The sequence below is a fragment of the Schistocerca americana genome, chromosome 5, assembly GCF_021461395.2.
Source record: "Schistocerca americana isolate TAMUIC-IGC-003095 chromosome 5, iqSchAmer2.1, whole genome shotgun sequence".
NCBI lineage: Eukaryota > Metazoa > Arthropoda > Insecta > Orthoptera > Acrididae > Schistocerca > Schistocerca americana.
This window is the reverse complement of record NC_060123.1, coordinates 366,852,336-366,877,876: the sequence shown is the minus strand read 5'-3', so window position 1 is coordinate 366,877,876 and position 25,541 is coordinate 366,852,336. Positions and strand designations below refer to the sequence as shown.

Sequence of the window (25,541 nt, the reverse complement as noted above, 5' to 3'; positions counted from 1 at the left end):
AATCCCAAGTTCAAGTCTTGGTCCAGCACACAGTTTTAATTTGACAGGAAGTATCATATCCACGCACACTCTGCTGCAGAGTGAAAATGTCATTCTAGAGAAAGGTTATTTCCTGTGACTACAATATCAACTATTCAAAACTGAAATCAGTCTACTCACATAAGAACATGGATGTAACGGTTTGTGCTGATATGGAATGGAACAATCACATAGACTCGGTAGATTTCAGAGCAGGTGGCAGACAAAGGTTCATTGATTGAATACTGGGAGAATGAAGTAGACTGCTTAAAAACATTGGTGTATGCCCTATCTTAGAAGCATGTGATACCCACACCAACTAGGACCAACAGTTGATTTGAATGTATACAAAGCAGGGCATTACAAATGGTCACAAGTTTGACTCACAGAAATACTGAAAAACCTTACTTAACAGTAAAATGCTTGAAAATAGGCAACAACTATCATGTTAAAGACTAATTACACAGTTTTAAGAACCAGTATTAAGTGAGGAACCTAAGAGTAAATTACTCCTATGTATTTCTCCTGCAGACACCAGGAAAAAAAGATCAGATAAATTACAGTGCATACAGAGGTATTTAATCAATCATTCTTCCAGCAACCCACATGTGAATGGAATGGGAAGAAATCTTAATATGTAGTGCAATGGGGGACACCTCTACCATGCATTTCACAAAGGTCTGCGAAATGTGAATGTAGATGTAAAGCAGAGTGAAGTTAGATTCATGAAGGGCATAGGGAATTTCAAAAACAGAGAAAAGGAAAGATGCAAATGGAGTTGTCATTTCCAGAGAAAAAATACTACGAGAAACCCAAAGCAATGCAAATATAGATACGAAGGCACTGAACACTATCCATTTCTATCTCTCTCTCTCTCTCTCTCTCTCTCTCTCTCTCTCTCTCTCTCTCTCTCTCTCTCTCCCCCCATTACCATTTCATCAAAGATTATGCTACTGTCACCAAGCCCCTGACCAAGGTACTGACAAAAGGAGTACCTTTTTAGTGAGTGAGAGAGAGAGAGAGAGAGAGAGAGAGAGAGAGAGAGAGAGAGAGAGAGAGAGAGAGAGGAGAAGAAGAAGAAGAAGAAGAAGAAGAAGAAGAAAAGTCTTGCATTATCCTGTGATCTATAAGCCACATCTGTCGCATCTGTTTGAATTGTATGCCTATGGAGTATCATCCCAGTTGTGCAGCTGTATTTCTGATTTCCTTTAAAAAAGTCACATTTTGCAGTACCTGATGGAAAATTATTGAGTGAAACAGAAGTGATATCTGACATTCTATGTGGAAATGTTATGAGCCCTAAACTGGTCTTCGTCTACTTAAATGATGTAGGTGACAATCTGGACAGCCCTTTTAGACTGATTGCAGATGAGGCTGTCATTTATGTCTAATAAAGTCATCAGAAGATAAAACCAATAGAAAAATAATTTAGACAAGACATCTGTATGGTGCAAAGTGTGGCAGTTGACCATAAATAATTGAAAGTGTGAGGTCATCCACATGAGTGCTAAAAGTAATGTGTTAAATTTAGGTTATACAATAAGTTTCACAAAAGTGAAGGTTGCCAATTCAGCTGAAGGCTGCCAGGACTTACAGTTATGCCAACTTAAATAGGTACAATCAGATAGATAATACTGAAGGGAGAGTGAACCAGAGATATTGGCAAACCACTAACAAGTTGCAACAGAGCTACTAAAGAGATGCTAAAGTACTGTTGTGCAGTGTAGGATGCTTACCAGATTGGGTTGACAGAGGACATCGAAAAAGTTCAAAGAAGGGCACGTCATTTTGTACTTTCATGAAACAGGGGACAGAGTGTCAAGGATATGATACATGAGTTGGGGTTTCAACCTTTGAAACAAAGGTGTTTTTTTTTAAAAAACATGTGAGATCTTTTCAAAAAATTTCAATAACTAACTATCTCCTCCAAATGCAAAAATATTCTACTGATGGACATCTATATAGTGAGGAGTGACCATCATGACTCTTATTTTGATTAATCAGGGCTCCCATGGAAAGATTTAAATGTTCATTTTTCCTGCATGCTGTTCAAGAGGGGAAATGTTGAGAAATAGTGTGAAAGCTGATTATGGGGATACTGACTGTGACATGGATCACTGGCAAATGAGAAAGAGGACATCTGTGGATGATTCAAAGACTTCAGTGCATTTTGAGCTATGATACATCATAGACAAGCTACTGTATTGCATTTCATAAATAAAATATATGTGCAATTAATCACTGACTCCATTATTGGGACATTCCTTGTCACCCTGTAAGGAATACTTCCACAGTAGTGGCACTGTGTCAACTGCGAAACATGTCTTGCAAGTGTTTGTAAGAACTATCTTACTGTACATTAACAATGCAGCTAACTTTTATTGTAAATACAGCTCTACCAGCTCCACAGAACATTGCATCAAATCTGGTACAAGCATATGGAATAGGTTCGCAGGTATGTGAGTGGTTCAACGACTTCTGAAGTACTAGAACCCAGTATGTTGTCCTTAACAGCGAGGGTTCATCAGCAACAAGGGTATCATCAGAAGTGCCCCAGAGAAGCCTGAGAGGACAGCTGTTTATTTTCTGTATACATAAATGATCTGGTGGATAGGACGAGCAGCAGTCTGCAGCAGCTTGATCATGATGCTGTGGCATACAGAAAGGTGTCATGATTGAGTGACTGTAAGAGAACACAAGACAACTTATAAAAATATTTCTAGTTGAAGCGATGAATGGCAGCTACCTCTAAATGTAGAAAAATTAAAGTTAATGCAGATGAGTAGGAGAAACAAATGCACAATGTTAAAATACAGCATCAGTAGTGGTCTGCTTGATACGGTCACGTCATTTACATAGCTGGGTATAACACAGAAAGTGATATGAAGTGGAATGAGCATGTTAAGGATTGTAGTATGGAAAGTAAATGGTTCACTTCAGTTTATTGGGAGAATTTTTGGAAAGTGTGGTTCATTTGTAAAGAAGACCCTCATATAGGACACTAGTGCAACCTATGCTTGAGTACTGCTTGAGTATTTGGGGTCTGCACTGAATGAAGATATTGAAGCAATTCAAAGACAGACTGATAGATTTGTTTCCAATAAGTTTGGACTAATACATGATTACAGAGCAGTCTCCCAACTGCTCTGTAATCATGTGCTACAGTAGCTTGAAGCACCATTGCAGACAAGCAGTGCCATCCTTGCCCTCTGGTGGAACCACCATGAGTCAAACCCAGTACTATGAAATATGTTCAGAAGCACAGAAATCCCTGGCCCCAAGCACCATCAGAGTAACCCTTACATTTCAAGCATACCTATGGCCTCCAATCACAAGACAGTGCAGATCTGTCTAAATGTTTGCACTGTGTTAAACTTAGAGAAGAAAGCCACATATGTTGAAAGTATATGACCAGCCTTTCAAGTCGATGACCATGTACTGATAGCGAGATGGACAGGGGCTTGGGCTACTCACATGCCATGCTGGCAGCCACAGCAAGAGATAAGTGGTACCGTGTCCACTGTGGGAACTTATCAGGCTACCTGCCAATATAAGCAGTACCACAATCTCCTCATCCATTTTACCCATTTTATCAATGTGTTATACATACATCAATTACGTCACTGCCTTGAGAAAGGAACTGTTATCTTAATCAGTGTGCTACCTGGAATACAGTTTATGTTTTTTTGTTACTTTTGCTCCTCTATGTTATGAGTGAGCCCGCTTAAGTATAAATTTTATTCATATTCATTGAAACTACATGATGTGTTCTCTCATTAATTTTCACTTTTCTGTCATCATCACTGTTTCCTCACATTCATTATCAGTAGATCGATTTGTAAATAGGATAATGGTTTTCTATTCAATTCTCTTTACTGAAATGAGACTGAATTGCAAGCCTGATCTTATGGGTGTAGTTCTCATAATATATTTGAAGGCTATGTTACTTTCATTAAAGGGATACCCACCTCTTCAGGATAGTTCTTTTATTATGCAAAATGTATGGATTGTACAAGTCAAAAATAATGCACAGTATTTACAGTTTGTTTTAGCAATACTACGAATTGAACAGGATGTCATATTTTCCATTCTCACTTCCCCCTCTTTTTCCCCAGGTATGTGCATGGCTGATGCGGAGCCATCATATGGCTATTGCCTTCCCCTACTCTTCCAGATCCCTGCTTGCTGTTTCCAAGCAGGCAGCCATTACTTTCCATGTCATGAGTGCCCTTCTTCCACTCCGCAGAAGTTATGCTGTGTCATCTGACATCAGAATAAGGTGTGCGTTTTTCATGGCTTACCCAGCTGGCAGTACGCTGCCCTTATGTGATGCCTTTCATATTCGCATGGCACACCATTTTCTTGCAACCTACCCATACTGCATCTCAGTTACAATTTAACTGTCTGCTCAACTGAAATATACTTTTAACATATGCTAACATCGCATTCTGTTTACCTGCCAGATTTAAAATCTGAAATGCATCATCAGCACAATAGTGGGTCCATTCCACATAACTAATACCCGTCTGCTACAAACAATCTACTGACTCACTGCCCACGAGAACGGGTAAATTAGCTTGTATAGTGTTGCTTCACACATCTGTGACTAACACTACCAGAACTACAAGATGACTGTATTGCTGGCTAGTGGCATCTCCTCTCCTCTGGCTCTGCTTCTAATTGGAAAATCATCTGAGTACTGTATGATAAGGGCTATTATAAGCAATGCTATATCTCACATAAACAGGTTGTCCCCAAGTCACAGCCAACCAGCAACTATCAGGAAGAGAGAGGGCCTGAAGACGAAATGTGTGATCTAAAATCTAGTGTCTGGCTATGACATACAATTATGTATTTGTTCATTACTGTATAATCTGATAACAGAGATCGAGATCATGCCACAAAGGTGGCAGATGATGTCAATGTTGTGTACTGATTCAGTTATTCAATGTCATATACTCCTAGTCCTTTTCAATGAATTTTGTGAACTATAACCTAAGACATTTGGCAAAGTCTGCCTGGATTTTTATGATCCTTGAGGCACCCATGTAGGGATACAAATACTTTATATTTGCCTGACTGTATTTTTGTAAGGCTGAAGTAAAGGTCTTTTTGCTTCCATGGTATTAACTATGTACTCCTGGTACACTCAAAATTTGTGTTTTAGTATAACGTCAAATGCAACCCCTGTCTTTTATTTTACATTATGTATGTATGTGCAATACGTGATCAAAAGCACCCGGACAACTGACTGAAAATGACTTACGAGTTTGTGGCTCCCTCCATTGGTAATGCTGGAGTTCAATATTGTGTTTCCCACCCATAGCCTTGATGATAGCTTTCACTCTTGCAGGCATACATTCAATCAGGTGCTGGAAGATTTCTTGGGGAATAGCAGACCATTCTTCATGAAGTGCTGCACTGAGGAGAGGTATCATTGATGGTCAGTGATGCCTGGCATGAAGTTGTCATTCCAAAACATCCCAAAAGTGTTCTATAGAATTCACGTCGGGACTCTGTGCAGGCCAGTCCATTACAGGGATGTTATTGTCATGTAACCACTCCGCCACAGGGCGTGCATTATGAACAGGTGCTCGATTGTGTTGAAAGATGCCACAGTGGGAAGGAGAAAGGTGCTTAAAACAACAATGTAGGCCTGTGCTGTGATAGTTCCATGCAAACCAACAAGGGGTGCAAGCCCCCTCCATGAAAAACATGACCACACCATAACACTACCACCTCCAAATGTTACTGTTGGCACTACATATGCTGGCAGATGACGTTCACCGGACATTCGCCTCACCTACACCTTGCCATCAGATCGTCACATTGTGTACCGAAATTCATCACTCTACACAATGTTTTTCCAATGTTCAATTGTCCAATGTTTACGCCCCTTACACCAAGCGAGGCGTCGATGGCATTTACCACGTTAGAAGTCTGTTAGTTCTGCAGTGTGCCCCATTCTGCTCTCTCACAATGTCTAATGACTACTGAGGTTGCTGACATGCAGTACATGGCAGTAGGTGGCAGTAAAATGCACCTAATATGAAAAACGTATATTGTCGGGAGTGTCCAGAAACTTTTGATCACATAGTGTATGTATGTATGTATGTATGTGTGTGTTGCCCGAAGATTTTTCCTCATGAACATAGTGAGACTGCAAACCACAGGTACTGATTAATTATTAGAGAAGTTAAATCAGTCTGTGTGTTACTTTTTTAATTACACGAAGAGCATGTGAAGGTTAAGATGTATTATGTAATATACCAAAACATTGGTCTTTAACAAACTAGGACTTGGTAATGAAGGATATTCCCTCCTTTCCTATCAATTTATATATACAAAAACAAAGATGATGTGACTTACCAAATGAAAGTGCTGGCAGGTCGACAGACACACAAACATACACACGTGTATTTGTTTGTGTGTCTGTCGACCTGCCAGCACTTTCATTTGGTAAGTCACATCATCTTTGTTTTTAGACGATTTTTACCCTCCACGCTGCCCTCCAATACTAAATTGGTGATCCCTTGATGCCTCAGAACATGTCCTACCAACCGATCCCTTCTTCTGGTCAAGTTGTGCCACAAACTTCTCTTTTCCCCAATCCTATTCAATACTTCCTCATTAGTTATGTGATCTACCCATCTAATCTTCAGCATTCTTCTGTAGCACCACATTTCGAAAGCTTCTATTCTCTTCTTGTCCAAACTATTTATCATCCATGTTTCACTTCCATACATGGCTACACTCCATACGAATACTTTCAGAAATGACTTCCTGACACTTAAATCAATACTGGATGTTAACAAATTTCTCTTCTTCAGAAACGCTTTCCTTGCCATTGCCAGCCTACATTTTATATCCTCTCTACTTCGACCATTATCAGTTATTTTGCTCCCCAAATAGCAAAACTCCTTTACTACTTTAAGTGCCTCATTTCCTAATCTAATTCCCTCAGCATCACCCGACTTAATTAGACTACATTCCATTATCCTTGTTTTGCTTTTGTTGATGTTCATCTTATATCCTCCTTTCAAGACACTGTCCATTCCATTCAACTGCTCTTCCAAGTCCTTTGCTGTCTCTGACAGAATTACAATGTCATCGGCGAACCTCAAAGTTTATATATATATATATATATATATTTTATCTCAACCACTAGGGAAGCAGGACAAATGGTTGTAAAGTGGGTAAAGATAATTTCTCTCTCCCCTTAGATTTAATCATGAGCCATTTTGTCCGCCTGTTACCCAAATTCATGTTTATTAAATCTCAATAGGTATCACTATTTAAGTGTACTAGTACAGTCAGTTTTAATCTCAATTTTTCAACTGACTACCCCACTTCACATAAAGGAGTAGTAGTCATTTGATTTGTATCAATTTGTTAAGGAGCAACTATCCTACTTGAAAAGTAGAAAATAGAATGAAATTGTAGAGTATACTGCCTTCAGCAGTATCTTGACAGTATTTGCAGCAAGTTTAATGCTTTGTTGCGTTACCCGATTATAAATTAGCTAATGCCTGATGATCAACACATCCTCTTAAATCTATGTGTTACAATCAACATAATAACTGTGGAAGTTCTACATTTTCATTGACGACTCCAAGACTGTTATACATAGTTCTTGTGTGTTATAAATGACAAAATATGAATCTACATTTGGTATGACCCCCAATTAAGATTGCGCATATTTAAAGGCTACCCACTGCTCCTCTCCTATTTTGTAATGATCTCCAACATAACTTTAGTATCAACAGTAATCCCCTTAACTTTTTTCACTGATTTTTTTACTAGAATTTTGATGTAACTTACTTTGAAAAGTTTTGCCCTTCTGGATTAAATGAGATGTTAATCATTAATGAATAGAGCCCCTTCAAAATTATACCCCTTTCATTGAATGATGCAGCCCTTATAGCACCCTCTAATGACCACTGGACAGAGTGTAGAAGATCTGTACCACCAATTCATGATGCACGTGCTACCAAGTGGGCAACACAACATCCACCTTTAGCGCAGTTGCCTCACTTCTACACCCCACTGCACTGCCACACCACTCCTTTGGTCTTTGAAGCCTGGTCTGCACAGACAGGTTGAACAATCTCCAGCCCCATCATCAGTTATGCCCACTAGAGTGTCCAATTATACATTTTTGTTAAATGAAGTCCCAATACCAACAAATTTCAGGTTGTTTAATACTCACCCTCCCATAGCCAGTAAGTCTAACAATCGGGCAACCCATTTTTCCAAAAAGCATTTGACAAAATATTGTAAACTTGTGAAGTGCCACTCCTGTGGTAAGGCAGAGGGTTGTTCAGGTGGCCATCTGCTTGAAGGAATTAGTGAATGTTTGATTAGATGTTCTGAGTTCTCAAATTGTCACTCTTTGGCAATTCAAGTTGCTGACCATTCACAGGACTGTTCCCATGACTTTAACGCCAAACCTGGCCTACATCGCAGGTCGAGAATAGTTCCCACTGGTTAGAGGTTTCTGGCAAAGCACGCTTTACAAGCACTGCATGTAACAGGCAACAGGAAGGATGGAAAGACAGTCACATGAGGTTCTGGGCAATGTGGGCCACAGTGCCAGTTCCAGCAGGAATTCCTCTCTCTGCCCTCAGTCTCTGACCTAACAACACACACCTTTCTTCACACTCCTAACATTCCAGACATTGCTCTGTCTTGACTTAGCTGCGATAGCTTCTATGAGCAGCTGGTGCCATGTTCGCCTTCCGTAGGCATTCTCATTGTATCCTGTATATTCAAATACATCATGCTTTTTACCTATTTAATTCTCCTGTTATCATTTGCAGCTATTATTACTGGGTTCTCACTCCCTCATCCTATCTTGCACCTGTTTGATATACACGTGGATTGGCAACAGACATTCTGGTGTTAGGCTGATATTTTATTTGTATCGAGCTAAATTCAGCATAAGTTGCTGGCTATATTCTCTTAACATCTACAGTTATACGTACCTGAGCAATGTCTATCCATGTTGTTATCACCTTTGCCCTTTCACTTGGTCGGATGTCAGGATCCATAAGGACTGTACTGATGACACGGAATGAAACAGCATTGAACTGATTTACAGTGGCCAGCACTGTTGCAGCTTCATGGCTTCTGTTCTTGTCACGTCGTGACCAAATGGCACCAAGACATTGGTGAGGAACAAGTTTTTTGAACAGCTCCTGTTTTAAATGAAATGGTTTATTTTAATAGACCTCTATTTTTATATCCGTTGAGAGTTATAAAATGAATTTTTACCTGAAACATACATTACATTAGTTTTAAACGTCCCACATTATTTCTAAAAAATTTCAAATTCATGATATCATCTATCATGCTTCCTAATTATGTTTTTACCTAGAAACAATAAAAATTAGGTATAAATCAGCATTATTTCACAATTTAATCATATTTCTCATACACCATTACACAATCAAAGAACTCAAATGGCACCATAGTACAAAAGGAGGTAATCAGTGGCATCTCAATGTAGAAGGTCATCAGTTCATCAGAAAATCATGCAAGCAATGAACTATCCAATCACATTGTCCCGAAAGTTCATGACTTCAAGTTAGAGTCAGCTTATGCTATCTAAGAATACAAACAACTTTTTGATCAGGCTGTACTGGGACCACACCGGCATCCAACAATTGTGTCACAATCTGTCAGTGGCACTATTCAACAGCAGAATTGTGGAGTACGCAATTACCAAAGCACATTCCATACTGTTAATGTCATATCTTTCAAAAACAGAGCCACTGCTTGTCAAGCCATCACAGCCTCAATTAAGATGTTCATTCCTGATGAAGCCAGTGGATATTATATTTCTCTCTCTTCACCCAAATGTAGGAGTTATCCTACTCTTCACTGTTTATTTCACTATCTGCTTGTTGTTCTTTAAACAATGACAGCTGCTCATGTCGAAGTGCAGGGTCACACATTGGTGTGATTTCTGTTGATTCTCTCAATAGGTAGGTTTATACTAGGCATGGCCTTCGCCTCAACAGGAAAGGGAAGGGTAAACTGGCTGGTAAAATAGCAGGAAAGTTAAAGGGGGGAGGCACTGTCATGAGTGATAAAATACCACTAGTTATAGGATTCAGAAAAGACCCTTTTTCAGGGTAGGGAGGACAGAAAGAAACCAAGTTTTAAGAGAGGTTAGGATTGAGACAAACCTTCAGTATGAGAAAGAAACCAAAAAACATAATTCTAGCTTATTACATCAGCATGAACAGCTGTTGGTTAAGAATTTTCAACAATCAGCAGAAAATTCAACTCTACACAATTTTAATTTGGTCAATGTGAAATATCAGCTATCTTTATCGCATCAAAATATTCAAGAACTGAGAAATAAAATTAATGAATTAATTATCTACTTAGATGAATTAGATCCTCAAACCCAGCTGACATTATGCCTCTTTGAACACCATGTGACAATTGGTACAGAACTTAAGTGTTACAGGATTTAGGTTAGCATCTCACTTTTGTAGAGCAGAAATGGAGAAAGGAGGAGTTGCCACATTCATCAGGAACTGTCATAAATTTAAGAATGTAGACATTCATAAATTTTGCCTAGAACAGCATATGGAAGCATGTGCAACAGAAGTAGAATTTCATAAAAAAACACCTTCATAATTTTAAATATATATCAAGCACCTGCAGGTAACTTTAATCTGTTCATAATCCACCCTGAAGCTGTACTTGCCTATTTAATAACTAAAAACAAAGAAATAATGGTTGCTGGTGACTTCAATGTAGATTTCCTTGAAGACTCTCCCAATAAGAACTTGTTTGAGTTAGTAACACTATCATTCAACTTAATTCCCACTGTAAAGTTCTAGGGTAGCCAATTGCTCACAAACAGCCATTGATAATATCTTTATAGAGAAGTCCAATGAACAAAATTATATTACAAAACCAATAATCAATGGCCTCTCAGACAATGACTTGCAGTTCCTTCTGTTAAATATTAATACTGAACAGGATATAAAATTGTTACATATGAACTCAAGAGGGTAATCAATAAGCCAAAAATTGATTATTTTAGGACACTCCTCAGAGACATTCACTGGACTGATGTTTACAGTGCTCATGGCATGAATGAAAAATATAACACTTTTGCTAATACAGTGCTTACCTTGTTTGCACACTGTTTTCCCCCTAAACTAACCAAGGTTACAGCAAAGTCTACAAAGAAGCTATGGATTACTCAAGGAACAGAGGTATCTTGTGAAACAAAAAGAAAACTGTATCTGTCAATCTGAAACAGTTCTGATGTTGATGCTACAGCACATTACAATGAATACAGCAAAATATTAAAGGCTGTAATACAGACATCAAAGCAAATATATTACAAGGAAAAGATAGTCATATCAGATAACAAAATAAAAACAATATGGGATATAGTGAAGGAGGAGACCAGTAGAACCAGACATGAAGAGGGGCAAATAGCATTAAGAGTAAATGATACATTGGTGACAGATGTGTACAGTGTTGCAGAACTTTTTAACCAACATTTTATAGCTGTTACTGAAAAGATGGGGTTGTTAGGTTCTGTGGATGCTGCCATGGGATACCTCAGACCAAACATTTCAAGAACTTCCATAATATAAATTTGACCCTCACTACCCCAGCAGAAGTAATGTCCATCATAAAATCTTTAAAATCAAAAATATCTTGTGGGTATTATGAAATATCAACAAAGTTAATTAAAGACTGTGATTCTGAGTTAAGTAACATGTTAAGCTATCTGTGTAACCAGTCATTTATCAGTGGAATGTTTCCTGTTTAAGAAGGTAGATAAAGAAATAGCATCAAATTTCCATCTAATTTCACTTTTGCCACCATTCTCAAAAATTTTTGAAAGATACAATTGGCTTTATAACCATGTTATCACAAATAACATAATGTCAAAGTCGCAGTTCGGATTTCTAAAGGGTTTTGATATTGAGAAGGCTATCTATACTTGCAGTGAAAATGTACTTAATTCATTAGACTAAAAATTGCAGGCAACTGGTATATTTTGTGATCTGTGTAAATCACAATATCCTTTTAAGTAAATTAGAATAGTATGGTGTAACAGGAAATGCAGCAAAATGGTTCAAATCTTATATCTCTGGCAGGAAACAAAGGTTGCTACTAGGAAAGAGACATGTATTAACCTATCAGGAATCGTCCAACTGGGAACTAATTACATGTGGGGTCCCACAAGGTTCCATTCTAGGACCCTTACTTTTTCTTGTGTATATCAATGACCTTTCATCAGTAACATTACCAGATGCCAAGTTCGTTTTGTTTGCAGATGATACAAACATTGCAATAAATAGCAAATCAAGTGAAGTCTTAGAAAGATTGGTTAATAAAATATTTGTAGACATTAATCACTGGTTCCTAACCAATTCTTTGTCACTAAACTTTGAAAAAACACACTACATGCAGTTCAGAACTTGTAAGGGGTGTCCCAAGAGTATATGCATAACATATGATGACAAGCAGATAGAAGAAGTGGACAGTGTTAAATTCTTGGGATTTCAGCTTGATAATAGATTAAACTGGGAGGAGCACACCACAGAACTGCTAAAGCATCTAAACAAATCTCTATTTGCAATGCGAATTATATCTGACATAGGGGATATAAAAATGAAAAAGCTGGCATACTATGCTTATTTTCACTCCATAATGTCATATAGGATTATTTTTTGGGGTAATTCATCAAACCAAGCTAAATTTTTCTGGGCATGAAAATGTGCAGTAGGAGTTACATGTAGTGTGAAACCAAGAACATCCTGCAGAGGCCTGTTTAGGGAACTAGGGATACTAACTATTGCTTCCCAATAAATATATTTCTTAATGAAATTTGTCGCTAAAAATATATGACTTTTTCAAACCAATAGCTCAGTTCATGGAATCAATGTTAGAAATAAGAATAATCTTCACAAGGATTGAAAGTCATTTACTCTTGTACAAAAAGATGTGCATTATTCAGCAACACACATTTTCAATAACTTGCCAGCAGCCATAAAAAGCTGGACAACCAATGAAATTCAGTTTAAGATAAGCCTCAAGGATTTATTGGTGGCCAACTCCTCCTACTCCACTGATGAATTTCTCAGTAAAACCAACTGATTTTTGTGTGTGTCTATATACAGGGTTATTACAAATGATTGAAGCGATTTCACAGCTCTACAATAACTTTATTATTTGAGATATTTTCACAATGCTTTGCACACACATACAAAAACTCAAAAAGTTTTCTTAGGCATTCACAAATGTTGAATATGTGCCCCTTTAGTGATTCGGCAGACATCAAGCCGATAATCAAGTTCCTCCCACACTCGGCGCAGCATGTCCCCATCAATCAGTTCGAAAGCATCGTTGATGCGAGCTCGCAGTTGTGGCACGTTTCTTGGTAGAGGAAGTTTAAACACTGAAGTTTTCACATAACCCCACAGAAAGAAATCGCATGGGGTTAAGTCGGGAGAGCGTGGAGGCCACGACATGAATTGCTGATCATGATCTCCACCACGACCGATCCATCGGTTTTCCAATCTCCTGTTTAAGAAATGCCGAACATCATGATGGAAGTGCGGTGGAGCACCATCCTGTTGAAAGAAAGTCGGTGCTGTCAGTCTCCAGTTGTGGTATGAGCCAATTTTCCAGCATGTCCAGATACACGTGTCCTGTAACGTTTTTTTCGCAGAAGAAAAAGGGGCCGTAAACTTTAAATTGTGAGATTGCCCAAAACACGTTAACTTTTGGTGAATTGCGAATTTGCTGCACGAATGCGTGAGGATTATCTACCACCCAGATTCGCACATTGTGTCCGTTCACTTCACCATTAAGAAAAAATGTTGCTTCATCACTGAAAACAAGTTTCGCACTGAACGCATCCTCTTCCACGAGCTGTTGCAACCGCGCCGAAAATTCAAAGCATTTGACTTTGTCATCGGGTGTCAGGGCTTGTAGCAATTGTAAACAGTAAGGCTTCTGCTTTAGCCTTTTCTGTAAGATTTTCCAAACCGTCAGCTGTGGTACGTTTAGCTCCCCGCTTGCTTTATTTGTCGACTTCCGCGGGCTACGCGTGGAACTTGCCCGCACGCGTTGAACCGTTTCTTCGCTCACTGCAGGCCGACCCGTTGATTTCCCCTTACAGAGGCATCCAGAAGCTTTAAACTGCGCATACCATCGCCAAATGGAGTTAGCAGTTGGTGGATCTTTGTTGAACTTCGTCCTGAAGTGTCGTTGCACTGTTATGATTGACTGATGCGAGTGCATTTCAAGCACGACATACGCTTTCTCGGCTCCTGTCGCCATTTTGTCTCACTGCGCTCTCGAGCGCTTTGGCGGCAGAAACTTTACGAGTTTTTCTACGTATCTGTAGTGTGTCGTGACCATATGTCAATGAATGGAGCTACAGTGAATTTACGAAATTGCTTCAATCATTTGTAATAGCCCTGTATATAAAGTATAATCTAACTTCTGCACCATTTCAGTGCAGTAACGTGTGCATTGAAAATAAGTATTGTAGTAGTTCTATTAAATGTTTATTACCTTATAAATAAATAAAAAGTTTTTTTGTTTTTCCGACATGTTCTACATTCCTGGAGAACCTCCTCACTACAGATCGATTGGAATGAAAGAAAAACTCATTTAATCTAATCACTGGAACAAATAATCTGCTTATCAGGGACAGAGAAAAATAATCAAACTCAGTTCTAGATCAAAGTAATCTCTCATAGAATACCTAAGCTGTGTAAGTAATGAAAAGGGCAATAAATTACTGTAGAGCCATACACAATTTATCATATTCTCAGAGAAATGCAAAATAATAGCAGACTCATTCTTTGTGCTATTTATACGTTTATGAAACAGCAAAACCTAGCCCATTGTCTGAACACAATCATATTAATTCGTCAAAAAATGCAGACCTATATAATACAAGACAGTTACTGAGTAAATTTGACAAATAATGTTACTAATATTAGTAATACAATTGGTATGAAAGTAGGAAATTGTATGTATAATACAATGCTACATGTAAAAAAAGTCTACTCACCAAGTGGTGGAAAGATAACACACACATAAGAGGAGGTTATACTAATGCAAGCTTTCACAGCCAGTGGCCCCTTCTTCCAGCAGGTGTTACAAAATTTACTTCTTGTTTGTGTGTTTCTTCCTTACAACAGATTGTCTTTTTCTCATACCCCTGTATGTATTCTGCTAAGGCTTTTTTTTTTTTCAAAATGAAAAATTTAGAGGCTGGCCATTTTATAAACACAGTTTGAAAGAATTACTGTGGAGTGCCATAAATTTTCAGAATGCATCCATTTCCCATCCCTCTCTCTCCCTTTTATCTGTGTCATATTTCGTAACATTAGTATTCCAAATATCCGTATGCATATGGTTTACTTTTAACAGACTAAAACAGTTGTGGGGTTCTGTGACATAAAATATTGCTGTGTAGTTAATAATTACAAAAGTGGGTTCATCGTATTGTAACATGTTACTACTTTGTCACAGAACACCACAATTACTCAAGACTAAATGAGAATCAAAACAGATAATAAATATATACAATAAATCCTGAGTTACAAAAGATTTAATTTTATAATGAGTATTCTCTTACTATTGCTGCCTTGTCCCCATTCTTTATTTTTGTCCCCATTCCTTATTTCTAATAAAATAACACATCTGTTTATCATAAGCAGAGTTTGTAGTTTCTAGTTTGGGATATTTATCAGAAATGTCTATTATTTATCATCATATTTTTCTCATTTACACATTTCCAATACAATTTCTATGAAACAAGATCTCAAAGAGACACTTAGCCCCCTGAAACTAATCTGTTAGCACTACATAATGTCTTTGTTCACTAAGAAATAAAGCTCTTAAAATATGAATACTTAAAAAACTTACACTGTCCATTCTAGTCAGCTGTTCAGCAAAATGCCTCTCAGGTACATCAGGAAAGTGATAAAAGTGAGCAGAGTTGCCATTGACAAGGGAAGGATGAAAACATAAGCTGCCAGAAGAATATTCTGAATAATCTGTAACAAATAAATTAATGATATTACTAACAAACATTATTTGACAGAAAACTGACACTTTCCGGGACTTTAGTTCACATTGTGAATAAATTGTGATTGACAATAATAATAATAATAATAATAATAATAATAATAATAATACATGCCTTTTATTATCTGAATTACTGTAATGCAGATCTTTGCTATTAAGATCATTTGCTTATTAGGAAACTTAATATGCTACATGCAATTGACATCTTTGGATAAAAATGAAATACTAATGAAGAAAATAAATCAGTTACAATCCCATATGTTTTTATATCCTGGGTCAGTTTCTCCACTTTGTTTTTACACATAGATCAGAAATATATCAAACAATGATGTAACTGATCAGTTGTAAAGGGTAATCTATACTTTATAGTACTATCTGAATTGGATCCCTATTTGAGCCAGAGGAACAGATAATATTAAAGCAACTGATACCACATTTCTGACACTTTCCGGTGACTAGGGGCCTGTGGTGAATACAAAGAACAAGAATTAAAGTGTCTGCAATATGCCACAGGCTTCCTTCAACATGACAGCACTCTAACATTTTGAACGGAAGAAAAGAAACTGGAATATATTAAGAGAAAAAAAATGGAGTATTGCCACCAACTGAACATTATGTTCTAAGTTAGACTAATCTGATGCTAACTGTAAGTCAATAGGCTCCTTCCTGCATCACTGCAAGTTATATATTACACCACAAACTGTTTCAAAACACTGCCTTTCCTTCAAATGCACTTGGTTAAATTTAGCTAGTATAAGCATTAATAGCTTTAAGCAGTATTGTGGTTGCTCATTGTTGTTGTTATTATTATTATTATTATTATTATTATTATTATTATTTATTTTATGGCCTTCATTGGACCACTGTAGTCAAAAATACAAAGTTCTAAACAAGTTGTTACACATGGATACAATTTGGTTCGACAATAACTTAATATATTTAGGTAATATAATTATTAGAGGCTATTCTTATATGAAAGGTGTTTTGCTCTTCTGTCTGCCCAATATTTCTTCATTCTTTCAGATATTTTCTTTCTTTCTTCATCTGAGACAACTCTTCCTGTACTCCTCATATTGATTTTCAATTGTTGTCTGGTTTGCGGTGTTGCAGTATTCTGGTTTTCTCTGTCTTGTTTTTTAGGTCATCTACTGTAATTTGAAGTTCTTTTATATCTTCCTTAATTTCTGTGATCCATTGAATGTCGCTCTTGCTATTCCACAATTTTTGTATTATTTTTTTACTAATTCTGTTTTCTGGAGTTCTCATCAGATGTCCAAAGAATGAGATGCGTTTCTTCCTGATTGTGCTCATGACTGGTTCTATTTTCTTATATACTGTTTCATTTGATGCTATTCTCCAATGTCCATTTATTTTATACTGTTTATTTATACATGTCCTAATTATTCTTCTTTCTATTTTTAGTATTCTGTCAATTTCTGCTGTATTTGTTGTTTTGAAGATAGTTTCAGCTGCATACGTTATTTCTGGTTGTGTAACTGTTTTATTGTGTTTTAATTTTGCATCTATAGATAGGCTTTTTTTGTTGTATGTAGTTTTGGTAATGTAATTTGCATATTTCAGTTTTTTATTCTATTTTGCCATGATGGCTTCTCATTTAGATTGTATGTTATTATTTCGCCTAAATATTTAAATTTATCAACAATTTTGATTTCCTGTTCTCATATTGTAATTTTGTTTGCAAGTGGTGGATCAGTTAGCATAATCTCCGTTTTTTCAAATGATATTCTAAGGCCTACTTTCTCTGCTATTTCTTGTAGTGATTTCACTTGTTGCCTGGCTTCTTGAACGGTGTTGGCTAGGAGAGCAAGATCATCAGCGAATCCCAAGCAGTTTAAGCTAATATCATCTTTTGCACTTCCAATTCTTATCCTCTTTGGATTGACCTTGTACCATTCTCTCATTATGTATTCCAGTGCACAGTTGAAAAGTAATGGTGATAGGCAGTCACCTTGTCTTAAGCCTGTTTTTATGAGGAATGGTTCCAAAATTTCTCCTCTAAATTTCACTTTTGATTTGGTGTTGGTTAGAGTGAGTTGTATTATTTTAATTAGTTTTGGATGGAGTCCTAGATTTCTTAAAATTTTTAATACTGAAGGTCTGTGGAGACAGTCATATGCCTTCTTAAAATCTACAAATGTTATTGGCAGAGGTTTGTTCCATTTCTTGTAGTATGCCATAATCAATTTTAAACTAATTATCTGCTCTGCACAGCTTCTCCATGGTCTGAAACCTCCCTGATATTCCCCTAACTCATGTTCTAATTGCTCCTTGACTCTTTCATATAGGATCTTGGATAGAATTTTATATGTGCAATCTAGGAGAGAGATTCCTCTGTAGTTGTCTGGGTTGCTCTTATCTCCCTTTTTGTGTAGTGGGTGGATGATAGCTGTGGTCCAATGTTCGGGAAATTGTTCTGTTACCCAAATTTTTGTTAGAGCCATGTGTAAGGAGGTCTTGACTGTGTCACTTGCATATTTCCACATTTCAACAAAAACTTGATCTTCTCCACATGCCTTATAATTTTTTTGTTCTTTAAGAATTTCTTCTACTTCTTGGAACGTTGGAGGGTCTAGTTTGTTAGGTTTGGTTTTTATTGGGGTATTTATGTTGATTTGTAAGGGTTCTTTGGGTTCCTCGCAATTCAGAAGTTTGTAAAATGCTTTTGCCATGATTTCTGCATTTTCCTTGTTACTGTGTGTCATTCTTCCATCTTCATCTTTCAGTATTAGTGCAGGGGCCTCATATTGTTGTAGTTGTTTCCCAAAGATTTTGTAGTAGTACCTGGAGTTGGTTTTATGATAATTACCTTCTATAGACTTTATAATATCTTTATAAAATCCTCTCTTGATTCTTCTAATATTTTGAGTGAATTTTTTTCTTTCATTTTTTAGGTTGATGGCATTTTCTTCAGTTTTATGTGTTTGAAACTTTAACCATGCTTGGTGTCTATCTTCATGGAATTTGTCACATTCTGATGTCCACCATGCATGTTTCCTTCGTGGGTTCAAGGGAGCTAGATTCTCTGCTTCTTTTTTAAGATTAGGCACTAGTTGTTCTAGATCATCTGTTAATTTGATAGTTTGTGTTATTTGTTGGTACTTATTATTTTTAATTAGCTGATGTGGGTCAAACCTCCTTTTTATTTTATTAGTTTTTCTGGTCCTCTTCTTCAACTGTGTGAATTTGATTTTAATTTTAACCATATAATGGTCTGAGCCTGTGTCTACTCCTCTCAGTACTTTAACATTGTGGATCTCCTTATGAAAATTTTTGTCCATACAGACATGGTCTAGTTGCCACTCGCCATTCCTCCAGTCTGGATGTTTCCATGTTTTAAGTTTACTTGGCTTCCTCTTAAAGTATGTTGATTTAGATATAAGGTTGTGTTCTCTGCAGAGTTCTCCAAGTCTTTGACCGTTTTTGTTTGTAAATTTATGTGGACTCCATTTTCCAATTATATCTTTATATTTCCTTTCTTTTCCCAACTGAGCATTGAAATCTCCCAATAAGATTTTTGCATTCTTTTTATTTACTCTGTTCACAGTTTGTTCTAGAAGGTCCCAAAATTTATCTACCTCTTCCTTTGTTTTTGTTAGACAATTTTTTTCATTTATTGGGGCATGAGCATTTATTATTGTACAGGTTTTATTCATTGTTTTAAAGCTTAGAGTCGCAATTCTTGGTGATACTGCTTGGAAACCCGTTACTGAATCTATTATTTTTACGTTTACTAAAAACCCTGTTCCACACTGGGGACATTGTTTCATTGCCCTCAGTCCTGGTTTCCCATTATAAATTCTGTATCCTTGTGATTTGAATGGGTCCTCTGTGGTGTTTCTCATTTCTTGGATCCCTGTTATTAAATTTTTTTGTTTATTTAGTTCATCTATGAGCTCCTTGAGTTTCCCGGTCTGAAGTAGTGAGTTTATGTTGTGTGTTGCTATATAGTTTATTTGCTCATGTTTAATCTTCCTTTTGTGTTTTAGTGTGCATTTGGATGGTTGCAAACGCTCCGATTAGTTGCTGTCTTCTAGTTGACTACCCACCGAATCCGATATAGCCTTTTCCTGCCTTTTTGAGCAGGACAGTGGAATTTTTTTCCTAAAAGACGTTTCTATTTTTGACTGTCGAAGGTTGTCAACCTTAGTTGGAGCAAGCTCCGATTTACAACTCCGGTTGTTAACCACAGAGGGTGCTCATTGTTAATACAGTTTCAGTTAGAAGAGTTGCTCTCTTTCTTTAATATGTATCTCGATCTCTCCCACATCTCTAGAGGTCCTCCTCATTGGTGGGATCTACATAGCTCATGCTCAAGAGCAATTGCACAATTTTTCCTGCTGTTTGTTTCATTGCACCAACTGCTTCTTACTCCTTGGCTAAGTCCTCTCTGCCTCATTCATACAGCATCAAGCATCAACTACAAGGCAACTACTCCAATATTACAGATACACCATTGTACCTATGGTTAACTCTTATGAAGAACAAAGAAACAACTTGAGCATTCTCCAATTACAACTCATTACATACAGACACAATCTTATAATTATAATGAAGCAGACTGACAAAGTAAGAGGTGTCAGTCAGACTATGGCTCCAAGCCTCTCAGCAGATGACATAACACTTCTCACAACCACCAAAACTTAAACTGCATCACATAACTTGTAGGAACACTGAATACATATATCATTACACCATAGCAGCTGACTGTCCAGAAACTCAGTGGCACCAAATCAGTGTGTTCAAAACAGATGTCAACATTCATGAACTTACAGACAAAATCACAGCTCTCTAAGACAGACATACACCTATATGTACAATCAAAGTAAGAATAACTCTTGTTTCCTGACTGTCAACTAAATTACCTCAAATTCTCTTCATGTCTTGATCTTCTTCCAGTTGTGCTTCTTTTTATTTTATTTTCTCAATCAGTCATGCCACTTTCTTTCTCCTTCTCTTCGTTGCTCATGTTCTATCAAAACCTTCTTTCTTTCCCTCTCCCATCCCTTCTGATGTCCATTTGCACCAGTTCCCTCAGTTTATCTACCATACTGTATCAGCAATATTTGAAGTTTTAATTATCATCTAGGAAAAGTAAACTTACATAATGAATTTTTTTCTCGTTCGCAAGTACATGTCTGTGGTCTGGGTAAACATTGTTTCCCCAGTACCACATTACCATTGCACGCCATTAGAGGAACCAAAATATAGAATGGTGCAGCCAACTGATGAAGTGGAGTATCATGTAATAATATGTTTCCAGCAGCAGTGAAAATGTTGCAACTGTGTCAGGAAATTCTAGGTAACTTCCTTAGCCATCTGAACTGGCCTGATACAGTTACAATGTTTCTCCAGCTTTTGATAATGAACCACTGCATGGTACTCCACTTTAGCAAAGAGTTGTGCCATTTTATTTTGGCACTTCTGGTGGTGTGCTATGGTACTATGACATGGGAATTCCAGTGTGTACCTAGATACGTACCTGCTAACAAATGAAAAATTAATTTTATATATATATATATATATATATATATTGTTTTTTTTTTTTTTAATTAATAGAGGGAAACATCCCACATGGGAAAAACATATCCAAAAACAAAGATGATGTGACTTACCAAACGAAAGCGCTGGCACTTCAATAGACACACAAACAAACACACAAAAACACACAAAATTCAAGCTTTTGCAACAAACTGTTGCCTCATCAGGAAAGAGGGAAGGAGAGGGAAGGACGAAAGGAAGTGGGTTTTAAGGGAGAGGGTAAGGAGTCATTCCAATCCCGGGAGCAGAAAGACTTACCTTAGGGGGAAAAAAGGACGGGTATACACTCGCACACAGACACATATCCATCCACACATATACAGACACTAGCAGACATATTTAAAGACAAAGAGTTGGGGCAGAGATGTCAGTCGAACCTTCCAGGAATTTCTGACTTCCAGCCTTGCATCTCAATCCTTCTTAAAAAACCTTAATCCTACTCCCAACATCACCACTGCTGAAGCCCAGGCTATCCATGATCTGAAGGCTGACCGACCCATCGTCATTCTTCCGGCGGACAAGGATTCCAAGACCGTGGTACTTGATCGTCGGGAGTATGTGGCTGAGGGACTGCGCCAGCTTTCAGACAACACCACATACAAAGTTTGCCAAGGTAACCCCATTCCCGATGTCCAGGCGGAGCTTCAAGGAATCCTCAGAACCTTAGGCCCCCTGCAAAACCTTTCACCTGACTCCATCAACCTCCTGACCCCACCGACACCCCGCACCCCTACCTTCTACCTTCTTCCTAAAATCCACAAACCCAATCATCCTGGCCGCCCCATTGTAGCTGTTTACCAAGCCCCCACAGAACGTATCTCTGCCTACGTAGATCAACACCTTCAACCCATTACATGCAGTCTCCCATCCTTCATCAAAGACACCAACCACTTTCTCGAACGCCTGGAATCCTTACCCAATGTGTTACCCCCAGAAACCATCCTTGTAACCATTGATGCCACTTCCTTATACACAAATATTCCGCACGTCCAGGGCCTCGCTGCGATGGAGCATTTCCTTTCACGCCAATCACCTGCCATCCTACCTAAAACCTCTTTCCTCATCACCTTAGCCAGCTTCATCCTGACCCACAGCCATGGGTACCAGGATATCCCCTCGTACGCCAACCTATTCATGGGTTGCTTAGAGGAAGCCTTCTTTGTTACCCAGGCCTGCCAAACCAAAGTTTGGTACAGATTTATTCATGACATTTTCATGATCTGGACTCACAGTGAAGAACAACTCCAGAATTTCCTCTCCAACAACTCCTTTGGTTCCATCAGATTCACCTGGTCCTACTCCAAATCCCATGCCACTTTCCTTAACGTTGACCTCCACCTGTCCAATGGCCAGCTTCACACGTCCGTCCACATCAAACCCACCAACAAGCAACAGTACCTCCATTATGACAGCTGCCACCCATTCCACATCAAACGGTCCCTTCCCTAAAGCCTAGGTCTTCATGGCAAACAAATCTGTCCGGAATCCCTGAACCATTACACCAACAACCTGACAACAGCTTTCGCATCCCACAACTACCCTCCCGACCTGGTACAGAAGCAAATAACCAGAGCCACTTCCTTATCCCCTCAAACCCAGAATCCCCCACAGAAGAACCACAAAAGTGCCCCACTTGTGACAGGATACTTTCCGGGACTGGACCAGACTCTGAATGTGGCTCTCCAGCAGGGATACGACTTCCTCAAATCCTGCCCTGAAATGAGATCCATCCTTCATGAAATCCACCCCACTCCACCAAGAGTGTCTTTCCGCCATCCACCTAACCTTCGTAACCTCTTAGTTCATCCCTATGAAATCCCCAAACCACCTTCCCTACCCTCTGGCTCCTATCCTTGTAACCGCCCCCAGTGTAAAACTTGTGCCATGCACCCTCCCACCACCACCTACTCCAGTCCTGTAACCCAGAAGGTGTACATGATCAAAGGCAGAGCCACATGTGAAAGCACCCACGTGATTTACCAACTGAGCTGCCTACACTGTGATGCATTCAATGTGGGAATGACCAGCAACAAACTGTCCATTCGCATGAATGGACACAGGCAGACAGCGTTTGTTGGTAATGAGGATCACCCTGTGGCTAAACATGCCTTGGTGCACGGCCAGCACATCTTGGCACAGTGTTACACCATCCGGGTCATCTGGATAGTTCCCACCAACACCAACCTATCCGAACTCCGGAGATGGGAACTTGCTCTTCAATATATCCTCTCTTCCTGTTACCCACCAGGCCTCAATCTCCGCTAATTTCAAGTTACCGCCACTCATACCTCACCTGTTATTCAACATCATCTTTTCCTCTGCACTTCTGCCTCGAGTGACATCTCTGCCCAAACTCTTTGTCTTTAAATATGTCTGCTTGTGTCTGTGTGTGTGTGTGTGTGTGTGTGTGTGTGTGTGTGTGTGTGTGTGTGTGTGTGTGTGTGTGTGTGTGTGTGTGTGTGTGTGTGTGTGTGTGCGTGCGTGCGCGCGCGCGCGCATACCCGTCCTTTTTTCCCCCTAAGGTAAGTCTTTCCGCTCCCGGGATTGGAATGACTCCTTACCCTCTCACTTAAAACCCACTTCCTTTCGTCTTTCCCTCTCCTTCCCTCTTTCCTGATGAGGCAACAGTTTGTTGCGAAAGCTTGAATTTTTTGTGTATGTATGTGTCTGTTTGTGTTTCTATCGACCTACCAGCGCTTTTGTATGGTAAGTCATATCATCTTTGTTTTTAAATATATAAAACAGCATATTCGTAAGACATTGGAAAAATTAGTTGAAATATGTACAGATGAAAGTGATTTCTATGCATACATGTGTAAAATTGTACACTTCATACACTTAAATATTTATCTAGTGTATTTCAAACACTTAAATATGCTTCAATGAAGGAATAGCTTGCTTAAGTATGACTTCAAAGATTTTAACTTCAGTATTTGCTCTTATAGTTTCAGAAAATTTGATATGAAGTTTAACTCCATTTTTCATGACCTAATATGAGCTGTGCTTCTTAGATAATTAGCAAAATGGCATCCACTGGACGTGTTCAAGAAAATAATTCTTGATCATCTCAGTTATGGCAATCTGTTTAAATTTCAAAGTATTCTCTGCACTTACCAAATTTCTCATCCAACTGTTTGGTAATATATTCATAATATCACTTCATAACAATACTATGCATACCATCACTACACACATTATACAATATTTGTGCTACAGATAAAACTGTTAATACTTTGGGTATCATGCTGTCTCAAAACATATGCTGTAGGCACAGGGAGTAGAAGTCAGGAAAGCAATGTAGCAATCGGCAGGAAGAGGAGAGGCTGCAGAGCGATCTCTCATTGTCATCTGCAAACAACCTATTACATTGTTATGAAAGTGAATATTGGTGTTTTGTATACCCTTCAATCAAACTATTTTTAATTACTGTGCTCATTCTTTTTAAAATTTATGAGGATCTGAAAAGAAGCTGTAACACAGGAACATCACACATTCTTACAAAACAGTTACAAATGTAGTAGCACAATACCATAAAATAATTTTGATAGTAACGTTGTAACATACCTAACATTTGGTCTTCCTTGTTGAACCTGTCAAGCCTGTGCCGCACTTTTACTTCAAGTTCTGATTCAGGTAGATACTGTTGGCAGAAGTATAGCAGCTGATGAAGAGTAGGATGCATTGGGGGATCTCTGAAGTCTTCAGGAAATGAATCCAGCCACACATGCAACGCAAGGACTAGAGTCCTATGAGTAAAAATGTTTGAGAATATTTTATAGAAAGAAATATGAAATTTCCCATTTCAAAATACTCCCAAAAGTTAGCAAACACATGAAAAACGAACAGCATTAATAGTAATGTATATCTCTACA

General features: G+C 38.2%; 1 protein-coding gene across 2 annotated transcripts in view; it reads right to left on the bottom strand.

Moving 5' to 3' along the window:
• LOC124615461 (ral guanine nucleotide dissociation stimulator-like 1) overlaps nucleotides 1-25,541 on the bottom strand; it is a 558,067-nt gene that overhangs the window by 43,564 nt on the left and 488,962 nt on the right. For both annotated transcript variants that reach the window (XM_047143368.1, XM_047143367.1), the window contains exons 5-7: nucleotides 25,234-25,415; nucleotides 15,949-16,079; nucleotides 9,003-9,215 (exon numbers count right to left, since the gene is read on the bottom strand). In XM_047143368.1, coding sequence (XP_046999324.1) covers nucleotides 9,003-9,215; nucleotides 15,949-16,079; nucleotides 25,234-25,415 — 526 coding nt within the window. The remainder of the gene's footprint in view (nucleotides 1-9,002; nucleotides 9,216-15,948; nucleotides 16,080-25,233; nucleotides 25,416-25,541) is intronic.